Source organism: Musca autumnalis, unplaced genomic scaffold (assembly GCF_047663935.1).
Source record: "Musca autumnalis isolate F117 unplaced genomic scaffold, ASM4766393v1 scaffold_1, whole genome shotgun sequence".
In the NCBI taxonomy this organism is placed as follows: Eukaryota; Metazoa; Arthropoda; class Insecta; order Diptera; family Muscidae; genus Musca; species Musca autumnalis.
The window spans coordinates 148,031,048-148,053,243 of NW_027411644.1; the positions used below are offsets into that span (position 1 = coordinate 148,031,048).

The 22,196-nt window shown below is 34.9% G+C and overlaps 1 protein-coding gene across 1 annotated transcript; it reads left to right on the forward strand.

The window, feature by feature from the left end:
- Positions 1–5,136: 5,136 nt before the first annotated feature.
- Positions 5,137–13,109, forward strand: LOC141390878 (uncharacterized). Its single transcript, XM_073963818.1, has 4 exons — positions 5,137–5,268; positions 5,352–5,577; positions 5,640–5,753; positions 12,870–13,109. The coding sequence occupies exons 2-4, from the start codon at positions 5,522–5,524 to the stop codon at positions 13,012–13,014; spliced, it is 315 nt and encodes a 104-aa protein (XP_073819919.1). The 5' UTR covers positions 5,137–5,268; positions 5,352–5,521; the 3' UTR covers positions 13,015–13,109.
- Positions 13,110–22,196: the final 9,087 nt, after the last annotated feature.

A 22,196-nucleotide genomic window follows, 5' to 3' on the forward strand; every position in this document is an offset into this window, starting at 1 on the left:
GGAAAGTGTACTTGCCTGAAATTACCCGTAGGACAAAATGGAGTTTTCCTTCCAGGTCTCTCAATGTTGGCTGCCTGTAGTGGGATTCTGTGACTTTTTTTTCTACCGAACCGATATTGATAATTAACGAAAATTTTCGGTTGAATTATCGAAAGTGCTATTCTGTAACTCAATGTTATCGATACAAAAATTTTAGCGACGAATATCGGTAGAATGATGGAATTTAAAAGAAGATGCACGTCATTACAAAATCAAAAACGTATACGAAGTATATAAATTATTCTAATTTTTAAACGTTTCTTGTTTTTTAGGAGAAATAGGAAAAATCACACCTTAAACGAAATAATGCTCATTCAAAGTTAACATAATTCAAACTTCTAATGAAATTATTTAAATCACTATTGTATATAAAATACATAAGTATGTTTCAAATTACATGTAGAAATATTCAACTTTAGGACATATTAGCTGTGTTCCAGAACTAAAAAGTTTTTACAATTTTTACGACTTTTACACATTTTACTCGAAAAAGCGTTCCCGTACACAAAAAAGTTGTAAAATGTTCACTTCTCTTTAAACAAAAATGGCGCTGAATGACGCTCTCTTTAAAAACTTTTTACACGACAAATTTGGGCGAGTAAAAAAATAGTAACATGGTTGCCGGCATCTGATTGGCTGATACGCCGACTTTGACATTTGTTCCAGTTTTTTTGACGTATTTTCCATTTTTCCGTTCCCGAACTATTTCAAAAAACTTGTGTGTGACAACAAATTTTTTGCAGTTCTCTCTTTTACGAGTTTTATCATTAAAAAGTACGGGAACGAAGCTATTTATATTATAGCCTTTTTTTGCAGGTGTTAACCTTCTCTATGAAGATTTATTTGAAATATAAGCAATGGAATTGACATTCGAAACCCAGTGGGTTTATTAATGGTCTGTTCCAGTACTGCAAGAATCTACTAATTTTTACTATAAACATAACATAAAGGAAAATTTGTTATCGTAGTAAAAATTAGTAGGTTCTTGCAGGTTCTTTGTAGATTCTGGAAAAGACATTAAATATTACAAATCGTAGTTAAAACTACGTTTACATACATATAACTATATCCAATTTATTTTTTATTTATTCCGGTGGATTTTAATTGTCAAATCCATTGGATATACGTATAAATTCCCATAACCCGGCAAGTTCTAATGTAAACATGGTGTAATATTCGACAAATTTAAAATCCTAACATTTAATATGTATATTTTGAACAGGAATATTTAAATTGTGTATATTGTTCTGTTATATCAGAATTACGTATTATCAGGGAATATGATGACCACGGTGATATTCTTCTTTCTTTTAACGTTGATAGTATCGAAACCACCAATACATTTTTATATGGGTAGCAACTGTTACGGAATATATCCTTTAAAATATTTTGTTCGTACTGAAAATAGTTATTATTTTCTCAGAGATTTTTCCCGAAATTCTGGAGGTTTCCAAATGACCCCCAATTTCATCCATTATTTTATAAAATGTATCCATTTCCAATTTGGCATAAGATTTCTATTACTTAGATTTAAAGTATCAAACATATATCGCAGAATTTTCTTTTTTATGCGTAAAGAAATGTATCTCAGCTTATCTTTTTATTTGCCATGAAATATATTCCAAAATCATTTCTTAAAAAATTGATTTTCATTGATTTTTTTTGTTTAAAATATGAATATTCTTTTATATCGGTAGACTTAACGACTCCTTTTTTTTCGTCGGTAACCGATTTTCGATAATTACCGACATAAAAATCGGTAAAATTTGTTTACAGAATAGCACTTACCGACAAATATCGTTAACTATCGACATTTGTCGTTAATTCCATCGGTAGAGAGTTACAGAATCGCACTACTGGTGTTCGATCCTGACTTGCCCAGAAGTCAGTGGAAAAGGCAAATATGGGGTGGCACGATCTGCCATACTTAGAACCAGTTTTGGAACCTACAGTAGATCCGTATCAAAATTGGCGTTCCTTGACGTCGAACACGTTGAAGATGATGGTGGGGTGGGGATGTTGGTGATGGTCACCCTAAAGATGCCAATGCTTGAAGCCAATGTCAACCTGTCAATTGATGCCATAAATTTCCCAAGTTGAGATAGATATATTTTTATTTATTAATTTATGTACTACATTTTTTTTTTAAATTTTAAATTTTTTCTTGTTTTATTTTTAACATTAAACTGTATAAATAGGCCTGTCTGGCACTTAATTCGCTCAAAACTTCACTCAAACGTTGGATGTGTTTTCAGCTTTATAGAGCCAAAATCAAGTAAGATCTCATTTATCCTTTGTTTATTTGTTGTTTTTATTTTTATCATTTTTAATAATTTGTATTTTACTTAATTTACTATTATGATTTATTTACAGTGAGTGTCAAAAAATATTCAATTTTCAATTTCACCAATAATAACAACTCAGTATTTTAGAAGCCCGTACCCAATATCCAAAAAGCCAAATACATAAAAAATGTTGGTCCTGTGACAATTAAAAAATGTATGTAACATGGATCCATGGCAACCCTATGAGCGAGAACAACAAAGAAATCGTTGTTAACCCTGTTTTCTATGCGTCAAAAATATTTAGGTCAAAAACAGGTCATTATCGAACTTTTTCTGCAATATTATGGGTACTTTACACGATATGTTTTTTACATATGAGTTGTCACTTTGCATATACATTTAGTATGGGAGAAGTGACAACTCATATGTAAAAAACATATCGTGTAAAGTACCCATTAGTGTACTTTTTAATAACCGAGAACAGAATCTTTGTTCCTGTGTGCAAAAATATTATATTTTACAGCAAATTATTAAAATTTGGCGCTAAGGAAAAACTCTATCCTAGAAAAGAGAAAACTTGTTATATTTCATTACAAAAACAGCAGAAATAAAAGGCAACTTTGCTTATTTTTGAATATTTAGTCGAAAATAGTTGAAATAATGTGCAAAAGTCACGAAAATATAGAAATAATCGATTTCGTAAAACACATAAGCTTTGTTCCTTTACCTTTTTAATGGTAAGGGTGGTAAAAGATAAAAGTGTCAAAATTGCTCTCTCATGAACATTTTTACCAGAAAAGTAAAGGAACGGAAAAATGGTAGGTCTGGCAGCAATGTCGAAAAGAAACATAAAAAAAATCAATTTTCGTCTTTTATTTCACAGTTTTTAATTTAGTTTTATCAGCGTTCGACTTTTTCTTCTGTTTTGCGTCCATTTTCTTTTTCATTGTGAAATAATCGTCAAACAAAAGTCGAAAAATCAGTTCTGCCATTTTTTACCTATAGAAATTTTGCTGGTAGCCTGTGGTAGAAGAGAAAGCCATTTTCGCTCTCTCTCCACTCTCACTCTCTTAAAAATTGCTTCCAGTTTTGCCACTTTTCGGGGTTAAGGAACGCTTTGCAGGTTAAAAATGGTAACAAATGGTAAAAATGGTAACCTCAGGTAAGTAAAGGAACACAGTTATAATAGCTGTGTTCCAGAACTAAAAAGTTTTTACAATTTTTACGACTTTTACACATTTTACTCGAAAAAGCGTTCCCGTACACAAAAAAGTTGTAAAATGTTCACTTCTCTTTAAACAAAAATGACGCTCTCTTTAAAAACTTTTTACACGACAAATTTGGGCGAGTAAAAAAATAGTAACATGGTTGCCGGCGTCTGATTGGCTGATACGCCGACTTTGACATTTGTTCCAGTTTTTTTGACGTATTTTCCATTTTTCCGTTCCCGAACTATTTCAAAAAACTTGTGCGTGAGAACAAATTTTTTGCAGTTCTCTCTTTTACGAGTTTTACTATTAAAGAGTACGGGAACGAAGCTAATGAGTACATAGAAAGGCCGGAAGCTTGGTGGTTCAATTCCGTAGTATATATGTACGTCAAATAAATCGTAGTTCTAAATCCACTGGATTTTATTTGACGTATATTCTATGGGATTGGCAGTTTAAATCATAGTCTAACAGGCGTTTTAACCTACTTTATGATGATTTATTTGACATTTGCGCTATGGAATTGGCATTTGAAACCCAAACCCGCTGGGTTAATCCTGTTAAGTGTAACCGGTGTATAAAATTGTCCGGATTATCGTGATTTTTCTAGTCGAGTTAAAAAAGTAGTATTATTTGCCTACCACGAGTCACGGTAGAACAAGTATCAGGTAAAGTAAATACCACAACGAATACAACTCAACAACCACATAGAAATTTGTTTTTGTTTGTAACGTAAGTGTCAAAAGTATATGTAAACAAAATAAGGAAATGTCTATAAATTATTTTAATTAAAAAAAACTAATAATTTTTCACATTTGATTGAATATTTTGGAAAACTTGAATGAAAATTCATTACATTTTCAATTTTATTTTTCGCAGAAAGTGAATTCATGCAAAAATGTTTGGGGTCGCCGAAAATTCATTGAAAAAGGAGAATCTGGTTCAACCTTCTGTTTTTGAAATCAAAGAATCACGTGTTTTTAGGGCTTTGTTTTTTTCAAATTTAACAAAATACCTCGCATATTAACAAACGGACTTGGAGGAGGTTACATATCATTGAAATGAAGATGTCTTTCTGGGAAATAGTTTTTTTTCGGAATGATATATTTTTTCCTCAAAAAATATATGTCCCTAATGTACATCGAAATAGAAATAAATATATAAAATCTCGAATGGAATTTGACACTAACGTTACAACCCAGTTCAGTCAGCTGTGTATTGCTGTTAACTTTTATTGTTCTATCATGACCACGAGTGATTTTATCATAGAAAATAATTTATGTTTGGTACTATTCGGTAATCCGGACGATTCGATTCAAAACAGGTGGTGTCCGGATTATCGAGACTCTACTGTACTTGTACGTGCTATTTTCACGATATAAGTGAGATTTTTATTCTAACATTATGTTAATGTGTATTTAGATACACTTAATTTAATATAAAGTACTTCAACATATCAATGAAATATGTACGTGCAAATTATATTTTGTTTGCAGAGTACATAGGTGCTAATAAATTGGGAAGAAATTCGCAAAACTATTCATTTCTTGCAAGCGGTATTTAAAAGGTCGTTAGTTGTTGGGTATAGTACATCATGACGATTTGCAAACAAGCGGTGATTTTGGTAATAATACTAGTTTGCATTAATACTGATTTTCAATGCTTTGTAAAGGGAGTACAGCAATCATACAAATCTAGACTTAACAAACGGTATATACCACCATTAGTGTTTCAAGGTAATAAAGAAATATTGCTTTTTAGCTTCCGACAACTTACGAGTGTGTATGTATATTAATTCTCTAATGCATTATTCTTATAGAGATTGGTGTATCACAGTTTGTGTGCGGTTTTGGTATACCAATCGATTCTGATAGGGAATCAGTTACATCCGGAATTGTATTCAAATCACAGCTCCCTTTGCCTACAAAACCATCCGATTTAAGAAACCACACAAGTCATAAGGTGAATGGGAGACTTTTAGGTCATCCGATGTGGACACAAATGCGTTGGAATTTATATAACATTTTGGAGTTGTGGGCTTCTGGGTAAACTGAACCAATATTATATATTTCTTGTAGTATTGTGGTAAATTTTTTATATATTTTAGTATTGGCGTTAATGGACATACTTGTGTTTTAAAATCTATATGCGAAGCAAGTCAAACTCCTTTTAACAATGATACCGGTGATATTTGGCATGAGGTTGCTCATATAATATTTTCGTGAGTATAAAACGGCGTTTGCACTATAGCTTTTTGCTATGTTAACCTTCTTTATGGGGATTTATTTGAGGTTTATGCTATGGAATTGAAATTGGAAACCCAAACCGACTGGGTTAATCCGGTTAAATGCGAACGGGATATAACGTAAAGTCTCTAGTACGTATTCAAGATATATAAGAAATACATTAGTATCCAAAATGTTAAGTACAAAATGTAAAGCCGAAAACAAATCCAACGTTTTAGTAAAGTTTTGCGTCAATTCTGTTAAAAGAATAAAAAGAATATAAGACCAAGTGCATCAAAGTTTGAAATTTTTCTTCATTCTTTTATTAGAAATGACACAAAACTTTACTCAAACGTTGGGTGTGTTTTCGGCTTAAGTGAAATATTTTCTATCCAGTAATAGTACATGTACGAAATCGAGTGGATTTCAACTGTCAATTCCTTTGTGTATACGTAAAATGAAATTTTATCTGAAATCCATTAGATTTCATTTGACATTTAAGCAATGGAATTGACAGTTGAAATCGAGTGGATTTCGTTAATGTAAACCAAGCATAAATCCCGGTCCAACCTAGAGTGATTTCATTTGGTCTGTTCCTTTACCTTTGGAAATGGTAAAACCGGCAAAAGTAGTAAAAGTTGTAAACTGCTCCCATATGAATTGTATTGTGCCTGAAGTAAAGGAACGCTTTTCGAGTAAAAGGTGGTACAAATTTAAGATTCTTGCATGTAAAGGAACAGAGCTATTCAAAACAAATAGAAATCGCTCTAGTGTAGACTAGTGCTCTGTTCCTTTACGTGCCTGAGGTTACCATTTCTAACCATTTTTAACCTGTAAAGTGTTCCCTTACTTTTAATAGCATACAATTTATATGATAGCAGTTTACCACTTTTACCATTTTTTGCCACTGTTACCATTTTTAAAAGTAAAGGAACAGACCATAGGGATACGCGAGTCGATTTTCGAGTAATCGATTCCTCGATTCTTTGATTTGAAGAATCTAAAAATCGGAATCGAATTTTGACTTCATAGAGAATCAAAAGATCGATTTTCTGTTATGATTCTTCGATTCTTGCAGTGGGAATTGAAAGATCAATTCTGTTCTGACTTGTTGATGTACCACGAAAATGAAATATACAGATTACATTGGTAAGAGCAAGACAACCATGTTATTTGTTGTACTGATGAACAAAGTTAATCTAAAGCTGAAAACAAATACAACGTTTGTGTAAAGTTTTGTGTCGTTTTGGCCGTTTTTACACTGTTGGGCATGATGCCGAAAAATTCAAATTCATTTGAAATATATGCCGGCAAACACATCAACGCCGGACTTTGGTGTCGGCGTCGCCCTGTTGTTGTTTTTTTTTTTTGTCAACGCCCAACGCAAAACTTTACTCAAACGTTGTATGTGTTTTCAGCTTAACGGTACGGCAGTGTTAAACGCGAAGCATTAGCTGTGTTCCAGAACTAAAAAGTTTTTACAATTTTTACGACTTTTACACATTTTACTCGAAAAAGCGTTCCCGTACACAAAAAAGTTGTAAAATGTTCACTTCTCTTTAAACAAAAATGGCGCTGAATGACGCTCTCTTTAAAAACATTTTACAAGATAAATTTGGGCGAGTAAAAAAATAGTAACATGGTTGCCGGCGTCTGATTGGCTGATACGCCGACTTTGACATTTGTTCCAGTTTTTTGACGTATTTTCCATTTTTCCGTTCCCGAACTATTTCAAAACGCTTGTGTGTAAGAACACATTTTTTGCAGTTCTCTCTTTTACGAGTTTTACCATTAAAAAGTACGGGAACGAAGCTATTGTATACTAAAACGTTCTCATTTTCAACTAACGAGTCATCTCGATCGAACGATTCTTTTATCCAAGTGAGTTCTAAGTAAGAATCATGGTACAATTAGAAAGGTAGATGCCTCAGCCCAGCTGATCGAATCTAAAACGTCAAAAAACTATGAATTCGCCATGAAAAGTCAAAACAAAAAACCATATGATTCGGTAAGTAAGAGATAGCGTGTCTACACTTTATAGACAAACACAAGCGATAAACAGAGATAACAAGAGACCATTTGGCGAAAATGTTGACAGTTTACATTACAAAAAAAGTTGCTTTGTTGTAGCAATTCGCCGATGCATCTACCTTTCTTATTGTACCATGGTAAGAATAATGTGGTCTGTTCCTTTACTTTTAAAAATGGTAACAGTGGCAAAAAATGGTAAAAGTGGTGAACTGCTCCCATATAAATTGCGTGCTTTTTAAAGTAATGTCATGTTCACACGAGTGTTTCAATTAAGATGTTCGCCTGTCGAACGACGTACACGAATTAACCCGTTTCCACGACACCATTCGTAATTACAGAAACATAAACAAAATTTCCTTCATTTTTGTTTCCTTGTTTTCACGAAAATTTGAACCGAAAACACATAAAATATACATTAAATGAATAGGAAAAGCAATAGATAAATGTATCTTCTATATTTAACTACACACATTTCATTCATTTTTTCCATAAATACTGAATAATTTTGTATTTTCAATATATTTTTATATGTTTCTATTTTCAAAAATAAAGAGAGAGACATGTCAAAACAATATTTGTTATACAGACTTTCAGTTATTTGTTTCCTTTTTGTTTCTGATTTTTTACGCGATTTTGAACTATTGGACAAGAAATGTGTGTGGAATTAAAAAGGAAACACAATCATCTTCCTTCTGCATCTATATAAAATGTTTAGTTCATTAATTTTCATTCATCTTTTTCCTTTTTTCTAAAAATTTTTGTGTTTTTAAAATTTTTTTCAATTTTGAATTTAGACATGTCATAATTAATTTTTTCGATACATTCTCTCATTTGTTAGGGATGGGACATACTTATTCGTCGTTCAGAGAGTATTTCTAATAGAACAACGTAGAAAAATCGTCGTTCGTTCATAGAATTTTGTGTGGGGAAATAAGAAATTTATTCTTAGTTATGGGTCGAACAACGGATAGAGAACGAACGACGTACCGTGGAAACGAGCTATTAAGGAACGCTTGGCAGGTTAAAAATGGTAAGAAATGGTAACCTCAGGTACGTAAAGGAACGGAGCAATGGTGGAATAATAAGGTGTTACATCGATAACAATAATCGGACCATTTACCAGACCAAACGTCAATATTTGCGAACAAATGTTGACGTTTGGTGTGGTAAATGGCCCGATTATTGTTATCGATGTAACACCTTCTTATTCCGCCATGGTAAGAATCAAAGGATCGAAAGATCGATTTTTGATTCCCACGTAAGAATCGAGAAATCGATTTTTGAGTTCTAAAGTGGGGTACACACGATCAGTGTGGCCGTTCATTTTTGTCAGTCATCAGGCAACCACAAAATATTTTGTGGTTGCTGGACAGTTTGACGTTTATCGATATTTCCGAAAAATCGACAGTCAAAACTGATCGTGTCTACCCCGCTTAAGCATGGCGGAATAACAAGGAGTTACATCGATAACAATAATCGGGCCATTTACCACACCAAACGTCAACATTTGTTCGCAAATTTTCATACAGGTACTACTCCAAAAACAGCTGATTACCATACTAGTTGTATTGCAGTGTTGTGAATAAAATCACATGCAAAAGGTAAAGAGAAATTCGCATTAATGTGTCATTGTGAACAAATTTTGACATTTGGTATGGTTCATGGCATAACCCCTTCTTATTCGGCCATGGTACTTCTCATGATGAAATTATAAGGTGGCGTAAAACGGCCAGCTGATTATACCCAAGGCAGACGGCAGCCTTAATTTACATTAAGAACTGTATTTTATTTTACTCTGACATACGAAACTTTCTGCATTTACGATGAATTTAGGCTCTCTTTTACGGCATTGCCAAATGCACTTCAATTCAGTTTGATTTTTTGCAAAGTTTTTCAAAGGCTTCAGTCAAAATCTCGACTTACTAGATATCCACAGTCAATATGGAATTAACTATCTGAATCTGTCAAAAAATTTTCCTATCGTTCAACCATCGATGACTGGGTATGATAAGCAAAAGTCTTTAAAACCTAGTGTTGGGTAGCCTGATTCCCTGAAAAATCGATGTGGAGTGGTCCTTTCCTCTAAAGGAATTACGAGTAGAAACCTTATACAGTAATTTCAATGAATTTGAAACAAAGTAGTACGGCCCCTTTTATTTTCTTTCTTTGACAAAATCGCCGGTATCTAAGGATTTAAGTTTTATTTACTTACTTACTTACTTAGCTGGCCCATTACAGAACATTTGTTCTATAGGCCGAACTAAGAAGAGATCTCCATTCCTCTCTATTTGTTGCTTTGCTCTCTGGAATACCGCGCCTTGTCATCTCATCATCCACTTGTTTGCGCCATCTATTCCTTGGCCTGCCAATTCTGCGTGCACCGCCATGTGGCATGTATTCATACGCCTTTTTAGTGGGTTCATCATCGCTCATTCTTTTGATATGGCCTAGCCAACGCAATCGCTGCATCTCGATACGTTTAACAATATTGATGTCGTTGTATAGCAGATACAGCTCGTGGTTCATGCGACGTCGATATTCACCGTCAACGCAGATTGGTCCGTAGATCTTTCGAAGAATTTTTCTCTCAAACACACCAAGCACTGCCATGTCTGCTTGCGCAAGTACCCAGGCTTCGGAGCCATACATCAGCACGGGTAGTATCAGTGTTTTGTAGAGCGTTATTTTTGTTTGACGAGATGTGGCTTTGTTTTTAAACTGCTTACTTAATCCAAAGTAGCATCTGTTGGCCAATACAATTCTTCTTTTTATTTCACAACTGATGTCGTTTGTTGTGTTGACGGAGGTGCCGAGGTAGACGAAGTCTTTTACTACCTCAATATTATAGGAACCAACTTCCACAGTCGGTCCGAGCTCAATGGACGCATTGCGCGTCGACACCATCAACTTGGTCTTCTCACCGTTTACCGCCAGACCCACTTTAGCAGATTCTCCTTCGACTTTTATAAAGGTATCAGTTACTTCTTTTACTGATCGACCCATGATGTCTATATCATCAGCATAAGCAAGTAACATGTGACTATTGGTGTAGATTGTGCCACTTCTTTTGACGTTTGCCTCTCGTATAACCTTTTCTAGCAGGATGTTGAAGAGGTCACACGAAAGGCTGTCTCCTTGTCTGAAACCTCTTTTGGTACCAAACTCTTCGGAGAGGTTCTTTCCTATTTTAACTGAGGACCTCGTGTCAGTTAAAGTCATTTTACAAAGCCGGATGAGCTTTGCGGGAATACCAAATTCAGACATGGCTTGGAATACCTTTGAGCGCAGCGGACTGTCGAAGGCTGCTTTATAATCGACAAAAAGGTGGTAGGTGTCGATCTGCATCTCTTGGGTCTTCTCCAGGATTTGCCGCAGGGTAAATATCTGGTCAATGGTGGACTTGCCAGGTCTAAAGCCGCATTGGTATGGTCCAATAATCTCGTTGACCATTGGCTTTAGTCGTTCGCACAATATCCCTGACACGATCTTGTAGGCAATAGGGAGTAGACTTATGCCCCTATAGTTAGAGCATACAGTCTTATCTCCCTTCTTGTGGACGGGGCACAGGATACTCAGGTTCCAATCGTCGGGTACTCGTTCTTCCTGCCAGATGGTGCTAACTAGCTGATGAATACACCTTATCAGCGTGTCGCCTCCGGTTTTGAACAGCTCGGCTGGTAAGCCATCGGCCCCTGCTGCCTTATTATTCTTCAGCCGATTTATTGCTGTCTTTACCTCATCTTGGCTGGGCGGTATACATTCAATACCATCTTCTGGGATTGGGACTGTGGTATCTTCGTCGTCTTCGCTGCTATTGGATACCAACAGATTTGAAAAATGTTCTTTCCATATCCTGAGTACACTATCTGTATCAGTTACCAAATTACCTTGCTGGTCTCTACAGGAGGATGTGCCTGTACCAAAGCCGTCAGTTTGATGCTTGACTCTTTGGTAGAATTTTCGGACTTCATTCTGGCTCCTGTACATCTCGATTTTTTCACACTCCCGCTTTTCCATCTCTCTCTTTTTCCTGCGGAAAAGACGTTTCTCCTCTCTCCTTTTCTCCCTGTATCTCTCTCGTGCGCTACGCGTTGCTACGGATTGTAAAGTAGCCTTATATGCCGCATTTTTCTCTTCGGTGGCAGCACGACACTCCTCATCATACCATGGATTCCTTGGTGGAGGTCTCTGGTATCCAAGTATGGATTTTGCGGCTGTTTGCATGGAGTGGGCAATGCTTTGCCATTGCGCTGATATGTTATCGGGATGAGGAGGGCTTTGATTAAGCAATTGGGCTAGTTGAGTGGAATATGCTGTGGCTATCTGTTGTGATTGCAGCTTACCGATGTCTAACTTTCGTGTTGTGTCTGTTCGTACTTTGTTTGCTACGTTTAAGCGGGTGCGTACCTTTGCTGCAACAAGGTAGTGGTCCGAATCAATGTTTGCGCCTCGGAACGATCGTAAGTTTATTTGATTATAGTTTATAGTTTATATGATTAAGTTTTATTTGATTATCGTAATTATGCAACCAATAGATTTAAATAACATTTTGTCTTATTCGTAAGCTATAACATTTATATAAAACAATGTTTTTTTATTTTTTGATTTCATCGACGAGATGAAGTCATTTGGGGATGTTCATAGAAATCGCTAAATATTCCCCATTATGAGATGTCCCATGGAAAAGGGAAATCAATATATGTATGTACATGGGCTACAAAGTTTATATCCTTAAAAAAACTATGCAGAAATATACACCAGTTGCAGAGAAGTTTTAGATGATAAAAGTTATCAGCAAAAGTCACCTAAATTGTGCTGGAGGAATATAAGACGTAAATTTGGTAGCCAGGGAAGCTGGTTTCTTATCAAATAAACATCACAACCTGTTGCATATTTATTTATAGTGATTCTGACAGAATAAGAAGTACACTCAGGCTATATTTTTTCGAATTTTCCCTACAATCTTGATTATTGTACCATGCATTAATTACTCTAGCACTGTGTTTTTCATATTTTTTACACTATATTGTGTCATGCATACTTGCATAATAAATAATATATTTTCCTTTTGCTCGTTTTAGACCATATTCCAGCAGAGATGTTACAATTGACTATTTACCTTTGGAATATTTGTCAGCTGCTAAAGTGGGATTATCGCAAAGTTGTGATCAAGCTTTTAAGGAATGTCCCAAATCACTTTTACAAATGCTTTCTTATGTTCTCTAATTTCGAAGCAGAACGTCGAAATCAGATATCTTACGAATGTAATGTGTTAGTTATAAGCAAAGAATCTGTTTGCAATAAATATTGCTAAATAAAAATCTAGCACAATAATTTCTTAATAGTTGTTGTCCCATCCAAGAATACCATGGTACAATCATTACAAGGTATGGCATAACAAACAGCTGATTAAATTTTTTTTATTGGTTTGCTTATGGGTACTTTACACGGTATGTTATTTTACATATGTGTTGTCACTTTGCATATAAATTTTGTATATAAAAAGTGACAACCCATATGTAAAAAACATATCGTGTAAAATAGCCATTATTAAGGCTTGGGTACATTAGCTGCTTCGCCTGCTTACCTTGCTTTCCAGCATCATTTCTGACATATGATCTGTTCCTTTATTTTTGAAAATGGTAAAACCAGCAAAATTAAGCTTTGTTCCTTTACTTTTTTAATGGTAAGGGTGGTAAAAGAGAAAAGTGTCAAAATTGCTCAAAATTGCTCTTTCATGAACATTTTTACCAGAAAAGTAAAGGAACCGAAAAATGGTAGATCTTCGTCTTTTATTTCACAGTTTTTAATTTAGTTTTGTCAGCGTTCGACTTTTTCTTCTGTTTTGCGACCATTTTCTTTTTCATTGTGAAATAATCGTCAAACAAAAGTCGAAAAATCAGTTCTGCCATTTTTTACCTGGAGAAATTTTGCTGGTAGCCTGTGGTAGAAGAGAAAGCCATTTTCGCCCTCTCTCCACTCTCACTCTCTTAAAAATTGCTTCCAGTTTTGCCACATTTCGGGGTTAAGGAACGCTTTGCAGGTTAAAAATGGTAACAAATGGCAAAAATGGTAACCTCAGGTAAGTAAAGGAACACAGCTTTAGTAAACTATCAAATGTTGATGTCAATATCTGTAGTAGAATGTCCCAATAGAAAGTGTCTTCGAGACAACATTGATGAATCGTGCACGACATACCCAATTCGTTCACGACTCTTTGCAGACAGCCCTTTGGGATTGTTGACGACATTTTCACACAAGTGTCCGCCTATTCATGCACGACAACTTGGGCGACAGGGTAAGCGAAGTTGTCGTCGGTGACAATGTACATGACACTGTCTTGCAATAAGTCGTTGACGACAGTTTTAAAGACACTGTCATGCAATGAGTCGTTGACGACATAATGCCTTACAATGCCATCTATTTTCTCTTCAGTGATAAATAACCGCAGTTCCTCCAATAACCCCATTTAAAAAGAAAAGAAACAATTTTTTTGAATATATAATAATGCATATATAATTAAAGTAAATAAAGTAAATTCAAACATTGTATTTTTCAAATAGTATATAATTAATAATAATTAAAATGGTAACATAGTTATAATAAAAATTAAAACAAATAGTAATAATTATAAAATTGGAAATATTTTTCAATTTTTGTTTTCTGTTAATGTTTTTCTAGAATTTGTTTTGTTAATAGTGTTTTTAATTCGTTTTAATGAGTTTCTAAGTTGACATAATGTGTGTTCGTTTACTCAAAATTTGTACAAATTGTTACTGGATGTTGTTCGTTTACTCTGCAGTACAACGCAAAAGACCTTAGTCGATTACAAGAAGTTACTGGACTTGTACAAATTTGTACAAATTGTTGAGTAAACGAACACACCTATAAATAGTCTTCGTATGTGAGTCCTTCACTTTTAACAGCATCTGTAAAGAAAAAAACAGTAATAAGAAGAATTAGTAATGCATAAATTCTGTTACTAAGCCCATAATATTATGTATTTACCATAGACGCTGCATAAAAAATGTCCATATTGTTTTAAAGGTTTCTTGTTTTTTATTCCATCAACATTATATGCCATTATAATTTCTTTTCCCAGAACTTTATCAATATTTTTAATTATATATTTTAGAATTTTCCTCATGACACCGATCTGTAAAATATAAGTATTTTTATTCGGAAACGCTTATACTAAGTTTAAAATTAATACTTACCACTTCTAATTTTTTTCTGTCTGCAAATGGTTTTCGACCTCCTTTAACTTTTCTTCCGTACAAATTGGAAATATGGCCTGAGAGGTTTCATACATTCCAAGGTTTCGCCGAAGTAAAACGTTGTGTTCCCCTAATATTTTTACTATCTCCTCCTGCCGTGCAAAGATCTCATTCAATTTTTGTTTTTTAGTTGACATTTCTTGTTCAATGTTATTCATGTTTGTTTTTATATAATATATCTGTATAAAAAATGCAAGAATTGTTTTAATATGAAATAAACAAATATGATTTACACACAGTTGTGTAACGTTGGTAAAAGAACAAATGGAACAAATTTTCTTCACCGACCCTTCGCAGAAAAATATACAAAAATTTCCTTTAAATCGCAAGTTTTCTTAAGTAGCCGGCCTTCGGCCGGGGATTTAAGACTTTCTCCTATGGACAGGAGCGAATTTCGGTTACGCGAACCAACTTTTTTTGAAATCATAAATTTTTCCCCAAGTAAACAAGGGAATTTTCGGAACTTCGGAGGCCAATATCTCTGTAAGTATACATTTCCCCAACAAAAGAAATACATTGTTGGAATCGGCATGAAAAGCACTATCTGTAGTAATTTTTTCATAATTTTCTGCGGTGGGTCGGTAAAGGAAAGATATGCCGAACAAATTGTCCTTTATATGGCAAGTACATCATTTTACACCTAATATTTCCACAATCGAACGCAATTTCTGTTCCGGGATCATCTAAGTGATTGACAAGTGATATACCTAACTGGTTTGATGGAACAGGTAACCGGAACCGATTCAACCCGTATATCGTTTTGTCCTCAATCCTTGTTATTTTTAGCACGGAATCCAAAGAGTCGTTCTTTTGTAGCATAACAAGATTGTTGGGAGGAATGTGGCTTATATAGCAATTAGTGTTGTTGACACTAATTAACGTTCCCTTACGTTTGCTATAATTAAATTTGAATTTTTGTATTATTATTGCCCTCTCTTCGAACTTCTTTCGGATTTGTTGCAATATTTGGTGGTTTTTCTTTACAGATTTTTTTATGCATTGCATATAATTTTCGAAGTCATAAGCCGAAAATTCTGTTACAAGACCATGTTCTTTAACACATTCACATATATGCAATAAATTATGAACGTTGTATGTGACATTTTGCTCTCCATATATATTTTCAAAAAATTTAACAAAGTCTTGCAACAAAATTTCCGCTGAGTCTACGTTATTTTTATAACTGTAAGGACAGCATAAGAGCCTATATGCACAGTGCAGTAGCAGAAAATGATAGTACGTGTCGTCATCAATGATGTCTTTCAGAACAACAACGCCGGTATACAGAAGGAACTGCCTAAATTCGGTCGCTTTCCATCTTTTAATTTCATCAATCGTACGGGGTTTTCGCACAAATTCTTGGGGAATATAATTTGAAATGGAAAATAGTTTATCTGATAAGGATTGTTTTCGCTTAGAGCTCATTTTTTCAATCAATATATTTAAAATTTTTCTCATAACTCCCAAGTCAATAGCATACATAACGTCGATGGGAAATTGCGTCACCATATTAGTTCCGGCCTCTTCTAGATCGGTTGTCGTTGTCCTAAATCTAGCACTTTGATGCTGTGGATCTGCTCTGTTTTTAAACATGTCATCAGTTCGTTTTTCAGCTACCTCTTTGGAAAAAACTGTAACATTGTTTACTTTACGCCCTATCTGTAAACAGCGGCTGCATCCATGGAACGCGTTGTGCCCTACACATCCTTTAATGAATGCACTCGCAGGGGCATCGCAAATAAAGACCCTTAAAATAAACTTTACATTCTTATCCCCATATTGAATTCCCTCCCTCAAAAGGACTTTTAAATCTACTATAAAATCATGGAGATAAGCGTTAACACATACTGGTTTTTTAACCCCACAATAAACTCCAATAAGGAAAATTGATGGAACATTCAAATTAACGATTTTCCCTAAAATGGGCCATAGAGATACTGAACTACTTTTGAACAACGGCAGACCATCAATACCTACATCTAACGCAATGCTATCTGTATTCTCCAGTATGTTACCAAGCTTTGAAATCTGCTTCTTAAGACCGAAATGGTAGTATTGGCCAGGATTCACTGTGCGAATTAATGTTGGCTGTTTATCGTAATTTAAAAGTTGGATGGAAGTGCTGGGAACATGTAAGTTTTCTTCCCTCAGCATTGCCAATATATCATCTCCCAAACTTCTAGATACGTTGTGCTTCAAAAAAACATCCCTCAATTTATCACGCAGTGTTGGCTGGAATTGGGAACTTTCGTCACAAACAGGCAAATCTTCGAGGAATGGTTCAAACTGGGAATTTTCGTTGTAAACTGGCAAAACTTCAACATTATTATTGTCCTCTGCCTGATAGAAGTCTTTTTGATTAAATTGTTTTCCTCGAAGTCTTTTCAAATAATCCCGACTTTTTCGAGAAATTTCTCGCCGCAAAGATCTTTTAGATGACATAATGAAATGTTGTAAATAATATTTAGTTTTACTTACGTTCTTTTATAATCTGTATATTTATTCACTTTTATTTATATCTTTCTTCTTTATTTGCAAATCCGTTATCCGGATATAAGCGATCATACAATATTATTATAAATGTGTTATGCTATTTTATTTTATATTATACAGGCATAAACAGCTCTCTATTTTTTGCCGCCGAAATCATTCTTCTTTCATCATGGCAGCCTGTCCAATCTTGTATGTTTTTCAGCCAGTTCAATTCTCTCCTGCCTCTTCCTCTTTTTCCTTCTATATTGCCCTTTATGATGGTTTGCAGGAGTTTATACTTTTCATTTCGCATCAGATGTCCCAAATATGCAATTTTTCGAGCTTTGGCATGTCTCAGCAATTGTCTATCTAAACCCATTCTGCGTAAAACGTCCTGGTTTGTTACATGATCAGTCCATGGTATCTTTAAAATCCTTCGGTAGACCCATATCTCGAAGGATTCAAGTTTTTTCTCATCTGCAATTTTGATGGTCCATGTCTCAACTGCGTAAAGTAGTACGGACCAGATATAGCATTTCACGAATCTGACTTTTGTTGAGAGGCTTATATCGTGATTTGTAAAGACTGTTTTGTATTTGAAAAATGCATCTCTGGCCATCTCTATACGACGTTTGATTTCCTTGGAAGAGTCCCATTTTTCATTTAACAATACTCCAAGGTATGTGAAATTAGTGACTCGCTCAATATTTTTATTATTAATTTTTAGTGTGGTGTGATAATGGTCATTTTTCTTACTCACAACCATGTATTTTGTTTTTTTAATGTTTATTTTTAGGCCATTTGCTTCGCTCACCCTTGTAAGTTTATCTACGAGCCTTTGTAAACCAGGTAGACTGCTAGCTACTATTACGGTATCATCTGCATATCGTATATTATTTATTGTTCGTCCATGTATTTGTATACCTATTCTTTCATTTTCCACGGCTTCATTAAATATTTTTTGGGAATAGATGTTGAAAAGCATAGGAGACAATATGCACCCCTGTCTTACTCCTTTTGATATAATAATTTCGTCTGTAGTTTCGCCATTTATCTCAATCCGTGCAGTTTGACTCCAGTATAAGTTTTTAATGCATCTTATTTCCTTCTGCCCAACTCCAATATCTTTCAATATATCTATTAGCTTGTCGTGTTGAACTGTGTCAAAAGCCTTTTCATAATCTATGAAGCAAAGGAAAACATCTTTCTGGACATCTCTGCACTTCTGCACCAGTATCTGCATGGAGAGTAAAGCCTCTCTCGTCCCCATGCCCTCTTTGAATCCAAATTGTGGTTCTCCCATAGCCTTTTCACATATGGGGTATATTCTTTTGTGTATTATTCTTAGAAAAATTTTTAGGATGTGGCACATGAGGCTAATCAGTCTGTACTCACTGCAATTCCTTGCATGCATCTTCTTCGGTATTGCTATAAAGGTCGATAATAACCAGTCATGTGGGTACTGGCCTGTATCATATACATTATTAAAGAGTTTTACTAATATTTGTATATTGCGTCCATCTATTAGCTTCAACACTTCGGAAGGTATTTGATCAGGTCCTGTTGATTTTTTGTCCTTCAGCGTTATAATTGCATGCTCCACTTCAGACTCAGTTATCGGATTTCCAGCAATATTGATATTAACATTTTCGTTGTTGGATCGGCTTTCATCTGTAAACAATTCTTCAATATATTTTTTCCAATGGCTCTTTATTTGTTCTGTTTCAAAAATTGGCTGGTTGTTGTTATCAATAAGCGTTGTGGGGATATTTTTCCTATAAATTCCGGCCGCTTCTTTCAATTTTTTGTGAAGATTAAAATCATCGTGCACATTCTGTAGGTGTTCAATTTCTTGGCACTTTCTATTTAACAGTGTGTTTTTGGCAGCACGAGTTCCTATTCGAATTTCTTTGTTGATTTCCCAATACTTCTCGTAATCAATGTTTTTAAATTTACTGCGTTCTGCTCGAAGCTCTAAAATTTCATTGGTCATCCATTCCTCATTATTTTTTCTATTGCAGTTTCCAAGGGAGTTTTCAGTAATTTTACATATTGTGCCCTTCACATTATACCAGAGGTTTTCCAAATCGTTCATGTCGATCCTTCCTAGTTCCTTGTTCATGCTATCCTTCACCTCGTTTTTAATCATTGGATCATTGAGTTTCTCACAGTTAATTCTTACCCTAGTCTTCTTTTTTCGTATTGTTGCTAGTTTTATTCGGATATTTAACATCAGAAGGTTATGGTCCGATGGCACGTCTGCTCCTGGGTAAGTTGAACATTTGGTCACGCAGCTCCTATATCTTTTATTTATCATAATGTAGTCAATTTGGTTACGCACTATATTATTTCTGTTATCCTGTGGTGATTTCCACGTATAAAGCCTTCTGGGGTGTAATTGAAATAGTGTGTTAGTGATTGTAGTTCCATGCTCTTGACAGAATTGTATTAATCTGTCACCCCTTTCATTTTTTTCGCCGAGACCAAAACTTCCTGTAATACCGCATACTTCTTCGCTTCCTACTTTGGCATTGTCGCCTTGAATTATTGTAATTTCATGTGATTTCGTCATTTTTAGCAATTCATTGATTTCGTCATAGAATTTTTCGACCTCGTCTGTGTTTCCATCACATGTGGGTGCGTATACTTGAATAATGTTTAAGTTAAGCGGTTTTCCTTTTATTTTTATCATCATTGACCTATCGGACATTGGAACAAATCCAGCAACACAGCCAGCAACATTTTTGCTAACGATGATACCTACACCTCTTCTGTTTGTCCCTTCCATATTTCCTGAGGAGTATATCGACGCATTTTGGGATTTAAATGTGTGACATTCCGTCCACCATGTTTCACTAACGCCTAATATATCTATGTTAAATCTGTTCATTTCATTGATAGTATTGTTAAGTTTTCCAGACTCATACAAGCTTCGGACATTCCATGTTCCAATGTTCAGTGCTTTCTTGTTTTTACCTCCGGGGATTCTTAGCACCCTCGATTGGCCGGAGACTGAGGGCCGTGTGTTTTGTTTGTTGTTCATATTGTATGATTTTCATGGGAGAGTTACTTCAGTGGTTTCCCGTGGCCTTCTGAAGGGTTTATAGTTTTTCATCTAATTTTCAGCCGCTCCAATGGAGTACAGACGCTGTTTGCTGCCGCCGAATCTCGATCAGACGCTGCCTTTTCCTTTTATTTTTGGTTCGCCCCACATATTTTATTTTTGCGGTACCCGTCATATCTGATGAGCTTTCCCCTATCCACCACCTGGGGAGGCGTCCGATGGGAGAAAAAAAGAAAAAAAAACTCCGCACGGATTTATTTATTATTTATATAAACACACGTTTAATATGTATATTCAATAGCTTATTTGAAGGCAAGAACCGAATTGAAAATAACAAAAAAAAAATAGTTTTAATTTTCTATTAATATTGCATAGCATGCTGCTTTCATACAGTTTTGAATTGGTATCGTTTTTTTGTTTTGCACGACACATTGCAAGACAATGTCTTGCAAATTGTCACCATTTCTTGGGTTCTTTGCCAAGACACACTGCAAGACATTGTCATTCAACTTGTCGTTAATGACAATTTCGGAAATTTCGTTAACGAATCGTGCACGAATATGTCTTCGAAGACTCGATTTTCTAAGGGGGTGTACATTTTTCAAAATATGAGAATGTGTGTGTGAATTTTATGGATTGAAGAAAATAAAAACAGTTTTGATTTTCAATATGAAACTCTGTCAATCCGATGAATATGGTTTATTTTCAAAATTGTCAAAAAGCAATTGTGAAAAAAGAACATTGTGTTTGTGAAGAAATAAACAAGATTAAGTTCATTCATTTTTAGAGGAATATTTGAAGATTTCGGTTGCAGGTTGAAGGCTGATTGAGTGCTTTGCTACAGATTATCAAGCACACACGTACAGAAGGAGTTCATCGGCTGGACAATCCAATTTGATAGTGTATGGGCCGCTTTATACATATTAAAATTCAGTCGAAATGAAAATTGTTATTACCATACCCAGCAAAAAAAATGGAAGTTGTGAAGTTGGAGTTATGATTTTACAACATCTTTCGATGTAGTCCAACAGAGTTATGAAAAATGCACTCTGTTCGATACATTTTATAAGCAGTTGCTTCGAGATCCATACAAAAAAAAAAAAAAAAAAAAACAGTTGGCTGATCCCTATTCAGCGTTAGGACTTTTTTCTAAAGACAAAAAAGACTGTTTACATTACATTTGTTATAAAATAAGGAAATACAAGCTAAATACAAATATTTTTGCGGCAATTCACAAGACGGAAATTCTTAATGGAATGGAGTTGGAGTCCATGTCGAAAGCCGTACTAGTGATGGGAAGGCAACATAAAAAACTTTTTGGATGATGAAGCAAATTCAGTTGGGGTTGTACAGTCAACCAAAAAAAGTCTACATACACCCTATAAATCTCGAGTTTTAATGAAACAACTCGGCAAAGCATGGCCGAAGTTACATTTCAGCAATCGTACGGTTTCCATCGTTTTACATTGAAAAGTTTGTGTTTTTGTTTTGGTTGTGAGAATGAAACGATTCAGAGAAGCTGAAAAGTTTGTGGCTTTGTGTGATTGGTACGGGAATCGTTTTGTTTGTTTCCGTTCATTGAAGAAATCTGCAAG